Below are 10,000 nucleotides of genomic sequence, written 5' to 3' on the forward strand. Positions count from 1 at the left end.
AGATATTCCAGTAGAGACTCCGAATATTAATATAGAGCTGGAGATGTGAAGAATATGAAGAAACAAAGCTTCTTAAATGTGAATATCTTGTGTTTCTTTCAGTCTTCTATGACAGTAAACTGAATATATTTGGAGTTGTGGATAAAATGAGACATTTTAAAGACCAAATGACAAGCTCTGATTAAAAACCTTCATCATGTATGGAGTAACTTTCTCATGTTCTGTTTGTTTTGTCTCTTTATAAACTGAATTTCTTTGAGTTTTGGTCGATGAAATGAAGCTATCTTGAGCTCTGGGAATTTATAATGGATATTTTTTATCACTTTTCAAACCTTAACAATGATTTGAGAGTGTAACGAGCAGATTAATTAATTAGTAATCATTAGTAACTGTCTCCTGTTGGAGGTCAAGAAGTTTTTATCTGGAAATCATGTAAAGATATTCCAGTAGAGACTCAGAATATTAATATAGAGCTGCAGATGTGAACAATATGAGACCTTAAAGGAAGAAGTAGTAGCAGCAGGCTCTTCTCTTATATGAGCTTGAAACTTGCATCACTTTAACCCTCCTGTTGTCCTCGAGTCAAGGAAGGAAGGAAGGAAGAAGGAAGGAAGGAAGAAAAAAGGAAAGGAGGGAGGAAAGAAGGGAGGAGTTTTTAACTGGAAATCATGCAAAGATATTCTAATAGAGTCCCAGAATATAAATACAGAGCTGGAACTGTAAAGAATATGTCCTTTCTAACAGTTATTTGTGTTTAATGATGTATAACTAAACATCCTGTCCACGTCTCCCTCGTCCTCAGGCGCTGGGACACAGCAGAGAGCCACCTGCTGGACTTGTGCGTGTTGGTGTTTCGAGTGTCGTACGACGGCTGCGGCTCCGTGACGCTCGGCCGCCTGCTGGCTCACAGCCGGCGCTCGGTGAGGAGGTTCGTTGGCTGCGACGTGATGCTGGAGCCGGGCGAATACGCGGTGCTCTGCTGCGCTTTCAACCACTGGCACTGCTCCGTCTCAGAGGCCACGGGTAAGCACGCCACACACACAGCTCATCACGTTTTTCAGGTGGTGGGTTGAACTGATTTCTACGTCCAGCAGTTACAGAGCAACGTTAGTATTCATTAATAACTGGTGGAGTTCCTCAGGGTTTTATTCTGGGTCCTTTATAGTTTCAATCTGGTTAAAATGAGTTTTTTTGTCCACTTGATTTCAGCAGTACACTCTTTAAAAACACAACTTGTGTCATATTATCACCTTTCAGGGGTTGAGCATAGCTCAGCAGGTAGAGCGCCCGCCCCATGTGTTGAGGCTACAGTCCTCGTTGCAGGTGATCCTGGTTTGAATCCCGAGCCGAGCAGTCTTATCCTGCGTGTCATTCCCCCTTTCTACCTCCTGTTTCCTGTCTCTCTCCACTGTCCTGAACATTAAAGGCAAAAAAAGCCCGAAAAAATATACTATAAAAAAAAACAAAAAAAAAACTAATGTGATAGACTTGGCAACTCTAACTACTTTGAAAGGTGATAATATATATATATATATATATATATATTTTTTAAAGTATATTTTTTCGGGCTTTTTTTGCCTTTATTGTACAGGACAGTGGAGATAGACAGGAAACAGGAGGCAGAGAGAGGGGGAATGACATGCAGGATAGGACCGCTCGGCTCGGGATTTGAACCGGGGTCGCCTGCAACGAGGACTGTAGCCTCAACACATGGGGCGGGTGCTCTACCCGCTGAGCTATGCTCAACCCCGTAGTTTCTTTTTTTATGTAATTCAAGTTTTTATTTCTTTTCTCTTTGGTGTTTGACAGTACAACATTTTACATTGTGAGATATTTCTTGTTATACATATACATAAAAAAACAAAACAAACAAGTATAACATAAATATACAGTTTAAATAAAACCACTCGTAGTCCTTTGTAATTGCAATCTGGTTAAAAATGCTTTAAATTAGGGCAAAACACTTTTTCAGACGCTTTTTCTCTGCAAACGATGCTACGAGCTAACACCTGCATGAAGCATCAGACCACAGATGATACTGTTTGTTGTGTTTGCAGCGAGCGGCGGCCGGTCGGAGCCGCCCGGCTTCACGCTGGCCGTCTACAGCTCCAGACTAGTGATGGTGGAACAAGTGACGGCCGCCAACACCGCCATCGCTGACGCCGTCATCCAGCTGACGGAGACCCGAGGAGAGAGGCACGAGGTCTGTCCTTCCTTCCTCCTTTCCTTCCTTCTTTCCTTCCTTCTTTCCTCCTCATCCAGCTGACGGAGACCCGAGGAGAGAGGCACGAGGTCTGTCCTTCCTTCCTCCTTTCCTTCCTTCTTTCCTTCCTTCTTTCCTCCTCATCCAGCTGACGGAGACCCGAGGAGAGAGGCACGAGGTCTGTCCTTCCTTCCTCCTTTCCTTCCTTCTTTCCTTCCTTCTTTCCTCCTCATCCAGCTGACGGAGACCCGAGGAGAGAGGCACGAGGTCTGTCCTTCCTTCCTCCTTTCCTTCCTTCTTTCCTTCCTTCTTTCCTCCTCATCCAGCTGACGGAGACCCGAGGAGAGAGGCACAAGGTCTGTCCTTCCTTCCTCCTTTCCTTCCTTCTTTCCTTCCTTCTTTCCTCCTCATCCAGCTGACGGAGACCCGAGGAGAGAGGCACGAGGTCTGTCCTTCCTTCCTCCCTGCCCCCTTCCTTCCTTCCTCTTTTCCTTTCTCTTTTCCTTCCTTCTTCCTCCCTTCCATCCTTCCTTCTTTCCTCCCTCCTTTCTTTCCTTCTTCCTCCCTTCCATCCTTCCTTCTTTCCTCCTCATCCAGCTGACGGAGACCCGAGGAGAGAGGCACGAGGTCACGATGACGTCACCTCATCACGTTCACATGATTTTAACCTTCCTGTCGTACTCCCTTCCTTCTGTCCTTCCTTCCTCCCTGCCCCCTTCTTTCCTTCCTTCTTTCTTTCCTCCCTCCTTTCCTTCCTTCCTCCTTTCCTTCCTCCCTTCCTTCCTCCTTTCTTTCCTTTTTCCTCCCTTCCGTCCTTCCTTCTTTCCTTCCTTCCTTCCTTCTTTTCCTTCCTCCCACCCTCCTTCTCTCTTTATTTCTTCCCCCCTACCTCCCTCCCTTCCTTTCCTGCCTTCCTTCCTTCCTCCTTTCCTTCCTTCTTCCTCCCTTCCATCCTTCCTTCCTCCTTTCTTTCCTTCCATCCTCCCTTCCATCCTTCCTTCCATCCTCCCTTCCATCCTTCCTTCTTTCGTCCCTCCTTTCCTTCCTTCCTCCTTTCCTTCCTCCCTTCCTCCTTCCTCCCTTCCTCCCTCCCTTCCTTTCCTCCCTTCCATCCTTCCTTTCTTTCCTTCTTCCCTCCCTTCCTTTCCTCCCTTCCTCCTTTCTTTCCTTCTTCCCTCCCTTCCTTTCCTGCCTTCCTTCCTTCCTCCTTTCCTTCCTTCTTCCCTCCCTCCCTTCCCTTCCTTTCCTTCCTTCTTCCTCCCTTCCTCCCTCCCTTCCTTTCCTCCCTTCCATCCTTCCTTCTTTCCTCCCTCCTTTCCTTGCTTCTTCCTCTCTTCCATCCTTCCTCCTTTCTTTCCTTCTTCCCTGCCTTCCTTTCCTGCCTTCCTTCCTTCCTCCTTTCCTCCCTTCCTCCCTCCCTTCCTTTCCTCCCTTCCATCCTTCCTTCTTTCCTCCCTCCTTTCCTTGCTTCTTCCTCTCTTCCATCCTTCCTTCTTTCCTCCCTCCTTTCCTTCCTTTCTCCTTTTCCTTCCTCCTTTCCTTCCTTCCTTCCTTCCTTCCCTCCCTTCCTTTCTATAAAGAAGATAGAGATTTAAATAAGAAATATAAAGAACACATAATAGTCTCAATGAATAGTAATTTTAAAATAGTATTAGCGGTTGTTTTTGTGGATAAGAAACGTTCCTGATGAATAAAGGTGATCATGAAGGTGTTGTTGCTCCGTCAGGGTCGGGAGGGGATGACGTGTTACTACCTGACTCACGGCTGGGCGGGGCTCATCGTCATGGTGGAGAACAGACACCCCAAACACCACCTGCACGTCTCCTGTGACTGCAGCGACAGCTTCAACGTGGTGTCCACACGCAGCAGCCTGAAGACTGTAGACAGCATCCCTCCTCTGCACAGGTACCTGTCTCACCTCCTCTGCACAGGTACCTGTCTCACCTCCTCTGCACAGGTACCTGTCTCACCTCCTCTACACAGGTACCTGTCTCACCTCCTCTGCACAGGTACCTGTCTCACCTCCTCTGTCTCACCTCCTCTGCACAGGTACCTGTCTCACCTCCTCTGTCTCACCTCCTCTGCACAGGTACCTGTCTCACCTCCTCTGTCTCACCTCCTCTGCACAGGTACCTGTCTCACCTCCTCTGTCTCACCTCCTCTGCACAGGTACCTGTCTCACCTCCTCTACACAGGTACCTGTCTCACCTCCCTCCTCTGCACAGGTACCTGTCTCACCTCCCTCCTCTGCACAGGTACCTGTATCACCTCCTCTGTCTCGCCTCCTCTGTCTCACCTCCTCTGTCTCACCTCCTCTGTCTCACCTCCTCTGCACAGGTACCTGTCTCACCTCCTCTGTCTCACCTCCTCTGCACAGGCATTATTTTTTATCTCTCTCTCTCTCTCTCTCTCTCTCTCTCTGTGCCCCCCCCCCCCCCCCTCTCCCTCCCCCCCCCCCCCCCCCCCCCCCCCCCTCTCCCTCTCCCTCTCCCTCTCCCCCCCCCCCCCCCCCCAGACAGGTGCTGGTGGTTTTATCTCAGTTGGAGGGGAACGCTGGATTCTCCATCACTCACCGCCTGGCTCACCGTAAAGCCGTCCAGGCTTCTCTGGGAAACTGGAGTCCGTCTAAAGCGACACACAGTCCGCCTCTGAGTCCAGAGACAGCGGGTCTGCATCGACCCCGACCCCTCTGACCCCTCTGACCCCCCTCTGACCCCCTCCGACCCCTCTGACCCCTCTGACCCCCCTCTGACCCCCCTCTGACCCCCTCTGACCCCCTCTGACCCCCCTCTGACCCCCTCTGACCCACTCCGGAGATCTTCAACATGGAGGCAGCTTCTTTTAAAGTGTCCTCTCTGAGCTCCTCTGAGACAGAAATAAGTGCAGCTCTGACTTCAGTTCAGCCTCAGTTACATGACTGTGATCTTTCCCTTCAATCATTTAGTGCAAAAACAAAGTGCATTTAAAAGTAGATGTGAAGCTTATATGAAGCTTTACTACTCTAATGATACTGCAATAATACTACAACTAGAAAATTCCAGGGACATGTTGAGTGCCACGGGACTGCTGCCGGGACGAGTACACGATTTATTTTTTCTTTATGAATGTACTTTATTCTCAACTTAACATCCCTGAAAATATTAAGTGAATGTTAATCATATATAATATTTATTTAAATTTTTTCCACAGACAGGAACATCACTGTTATGAAATGATTAAGTAAATCTTCAAATCAATTAGAGAGTAGATTTTATTATACTTTTTATTTTAAATTACTTAGCTGTATGAAATTATATTATGTACATTTTGTTCATCTTCTATTGATAAATGTTGAATATTTTTATACACCACAAATCATATAACTACAATACAAAACAATAAAACTATTTATTTAGTCCTCAGTAAACATGAATTAATCACTTTATTGAAATGAATTAGCTCAGTTAACTGGCAAAACAGACAGACAGGAAGCTAGCTCAGTTTCTGCCCAGCGACAGGTTGCTAAGGGCAGTTAAGGCTCTACGGTTGCTACGGCGATATGTGAGAATCTGCTTGGGAATACTCAAAATGCCCCAGAATATGACTTCTGACAAGGTCCCGAACAATTGCAAACTGTGAGAAAACTGTAACTCCTGTCCAAAAACCAAAAACACAGTGAGAGACACAGAGGTCGGCAGATTCTGACAGTGTCTATTTTATTTAGATGTTCCTTAAAATGAGCGAGTAAGCTCAGTGCGAAGACAGAGTGAGATTCTTTTGGGAAAAAAAGACGATTACATTAGGGTCAATGGAGAGTGAGACAGGTATTGGTGCTGGTCTCGGCCCCCCCGTTTAAATTTTGTGCAGACCCCGCCTGTCAACATCACATTTCATGAATCCCAACACCTATGTCTACATTTTGACCAACAATTATTTGTCTCATTTTCACGGTTTGGCCGTGAGCTCAAGTTAAAAATAAAAATTAAGTTTATTTTTTACTGGTTCTCACACTCTAGCTAACTGCCGCTTCCACTCTAACTGTGAAGAAAAAGTGATTTCCACTCCTCGTTTGACTGCTCATAGTTTGAGAAGTTTACATGTTATGTAAAAATAGTTTGGTATTTTTTGAGAGGGCACAAGTTTTCCTCCGTTTTAAAGTTTGAATCACATTTCTACGTGCAGGTATGAGAGAGCTAGGTGACTCTGAAAAAAGGTGAAATTTTGTGGGGTTTTCAAAAAATTCCCATTCATTTCCAATGGAGTATTCTCCCGTTTTTTTGGGAATTACTTTGGGAAAAATTGGAATTTCAACACCAAAAGTCATAGCACCCCTTTCCTGATCGAGCCGCATGTTTCGATGTATATATTGTCGGGGTTTTCTCAAAGCTGTGGGAGGAGTTACGCACCGAAATTTGGCGGAAGAAGAAGAATAAGTATGGAGAAGAATAATAGATGCCTCGGGTGCTCAGCTCCGAGGCACTCCATTCCAGCTTTACTACTGGAGAGGAGTGCCTCGGAGCTGAGCACCTGTGGCACTAATAATACTGTAATACTACTACTGCAATAATACTACTATAATAATACTGCAATAATACTGTAATACTACTGTAATACTACTGTAATAATACTGTAATACTACTGTAATACTATGTGGTGGAAGTATAGTAACAAAAAGACTTTGCTACTAAAAACACTGTAACGCTGAAACATAGAAGATGAAGATTTGACTCATTTAGACGATGAAGCTTCATATTAGCTTCAGATCAACTTTTAAATCCATGTTTCCACAGAAGGAGGACTGTGGGTTTAGTCCTCCATCACTTCCTGTTAACATGATGAAGGATCTAATGGTCAGTATGAACAGGAGGAATCATTACACACACAGAAACACACACACACACACACATACACACAGAAACACACTTAATTATTAATATTTGATTTTTTTTCTGACTTTTGTTTTATGATCGTATTTAAAAAGTCAACATGTATTTCTGTCTCTAGAGCAGCTCTCGACTCTCGACATTAAAAAAAAAGCTGCTCATCTCTTCACAAGGAAAAGACAAACACACGATGCACTTTATTATATTTAACATTTCAGATCACAGGATGGTCTTCAGGTCCGAACAGCTGACAGACGTGATGATGATGATGATACTCTAGTTACTGTAGGAGAGTCCTCTCAGCTGGAACATATTATCCTCCTCAGTATTATTCTGTCATACTGCAGTTTTAGGATGTTTCAATGAAGTGTTTTAGATTTAAATGAAGTGTTTTAGATTTAAATGAAGTGTTTTAGATTTTAGAGACACAGCTGGTTTTTTGGGGGGCGGGTTGGGGGGGGTTGAGGGTGGGGTTGGGTGGGGTTGAGGGTGGGGTGGGGGGGGGGGGTTGTTTGGGATCGCATTAGCACTTTATGAACTTTAAACTATATGCTGGATTCTTGTGTTTCACGTTCAGGACTGCACAGAGGTCTAATAATAATAATAATAAAGTTTTATTTGAACGTCACCAGAATATTAAAAAAAACTATGCAAATGTTTGAAAGCTGTTAAAATGCCTCATTAATTAAAACGTGTTCAACTCTTCATCACCGAGACTCGTCTGCTTCTTCTTTTACTTTACTGTAGTACAGTTAGAGGTACTTGTACTTTACTGTAGTACAGTTAGAGGTACTTGTACTTTACTGTAGTACAGTTAGAGGTACTAGTACTTTACTATAGTACAGTTAGAGGTACTAGTACTTTACTGTAGTACAGTTAGAGGTACTAGTACTTTACTGTAGTACAGTTAGAGGTACTAGTACTTTACTGTAGTACAGTTTGAGGTACTAGTACTATACTGTAGTACAGTTTGAGGTACTAGTACTTTACTGTAGTATAGTTAGAGGTACTTGTACTTTACTGTAGTACTGTTAGAGGTACTAGTACTTTACTCTAGTACAGTTAGAGGTACTAGTACTTTACTGTAGTACAGTTAGAGGTACTAGTACTTTACTGTAGTACAGTTTGAGGTACTAGTACTTTACTGTAGTACAGTTAGAGGTACTAGTACTTTACTGTAGTACAGTTTGAGGTACTAGTACTTTACTGTAGTACAGTTTGAGGTACTAGTACTTTACTGTAGTACAGTTTGAGGTACTAGTACTTTACTGTAGTACAGTTAGAGGTACTTGTACTTTACTGTAGTACAGTTTGAGGTACTTTTACTTTACTGTAGTACAGTTTGAGGTACTTTTACTTTACTGTAGTACAGATAATATAACACAGTTAGAGACGAGGGGACCAATCAAAGGCATTTATTTATAATATTATTAAATACATTTTGCATTTTTTCATTTCAGAGGCAAATATTCAACTTTTATAATTTACACACAATTTAAATGAAGTGATTTGAGTGAGTTTATCCCACATCACCCTCTATTAATCAGTTTCTGGTCTCTGCATTAATACACACACACACACACACACACACACACACACACACACACACACACACACACACACACACTCAGCCTCCGTCTCCTCCGTTTAAACTTGGTCACGGTGGATTTTTAATGTTCGTTTTTAAGACTTTTTTTTCTCTCTCTGTGTGAAAGCGGGTCGAAGTCGTCTTTTCCCGCTGCTCTTAAACGTTACACCAAAAAAAAAAAAACGTCTCTCTGGTTTAATGTGCAGAATCAGTCTCTGTGGCTCCGTCTCTGTATCTTCATCCTTCATCCGCCTCGTGATGATGATGATGATGATGATGATCGTGATGATGCGTGCAGCTGCTAGTCGGCAGCGTGGAGCTCGGACTTCCTGTCGACAGCCTGAGGGCCCCCCTGCAGATGAGAGCGAACCAGTAGAGCTGCAGGGGCCACAGCAGAGCGGCCCCCAGGTTACACTGCCACGGAGCCACCAGAGGCACCGTGTACAGCGGGATGGAGGCGTACCTGAAACACAAGACAGGGGGCGCTGTTACATTTATACTGGCTAGGAGAGAGTCATAGTAGTATTATAACAGAGGGGTTATTAATCAGTCAATCAATCAATCAGACTTTATTGGTTTAGCACTTATCATATATAATTATATAGCACAGAGGAGAGGAGGAGGAGGAGGAGAGGAAGAGAAGAGAGGAGGAGAGGAAGAGGGTATAAGAAGAGAAGAGAGGAGAGGAGCAAAGAGGAGAGAGGAGGAGGAGAGGAAGAGACAGGAGAATAAAAGAGGATGGGAGGAGAGGATAAAAGGAGAGGAAATTAGGAAAGGAAGAGAGTAGAGGAGGAGAGGAAGAGGAGGAGGAGAGGAAGGGAGAGGAGGAGAGGAAGAGGAGGAGAGGAAGAGGAGGAGGAGAGGAAGAGGAGGAGAGAGGAGAGGGGGAGAGGAAGAGAGGAAAAGAGGAAAGGAAAAGAGGTGGAGAGGTAGAGAAGAGAGGAGGAGGAGAGGAGGAAAAGAGGAGAGGAAGAGAGGAGAAGAGGAAAAGAGGAGAGGAAAAGAGAGGAGAGAAGGGGGAAAGGAAGAGAGGTGGAGGAGAGGAAGAGAGAGGAGAATAAAAGAGGATGGGAGGAGAGGATAAAAGGAGAGGAAATTAGGAAAGGAAGAGAGTAGAGGAGGATAGGAAGAGGAGGAGGAGAGGAAGGGAGAGGGGGAGAGGAAGAGAGGAGGAAAAGAGGAAAGAAAGAGAGGAGAGGAGGAGGAAAAGAGGTTGGGAGGAGAGGATAAAAGGAGAGGAGAGGAAGGGAGGAGAGGAAGAAGAGGAGGAGAGGAGGAAAAGAGGAGGAGATGAAAAGAGGAGAGGAAGAGAGGAAAAGAGGAGAGAGGAAGAGGAAGGGAGGAGGA

The 10,000-nt window shown here is 44.7% G+C and overlaps 1 protein-coding gene across 1 annotated transcript in view; it reads right to left on the reverse strand.

The window, feature by feature from the left end:
- Nucleotides 1-8,810: 8,810 nt before the first annotated feature.
- LOC128378598 (ceramide synthase-like) overlaps nucleotides 8,811-10,000 on the reverse strand; it is a 9,576-nt gene continuing 8,386 nt past the window's right edge. Inside the window, exon 6 of the mRNA XM_053338166.1 lies at nucleotides 8,811-9,116. Coding sequence (XP_053194141.1) covers nucleotides 8,891-9,116 — 226 coding nt within the window. The 3' untranslated portion in view covers nucleotides 8,811-8,890. The remainder of the gene's footprint in view (nucleotides 9,117-10,000) is intronic.

This window comes from Scomber japonicus, chromosome 18 (genome assembly GCF_027409825.1).
Source record: "Scomber japonicus isolate fScoJap1 chromosome 18, fScoJap1.pri, whole genome shotgun sequence".
Lineage (NCBI taxonomy): Eukaryota > Metazoa > Chordata > Actinopteri > Scombriformes > Scombridae > Scomber > Scomber japonicus.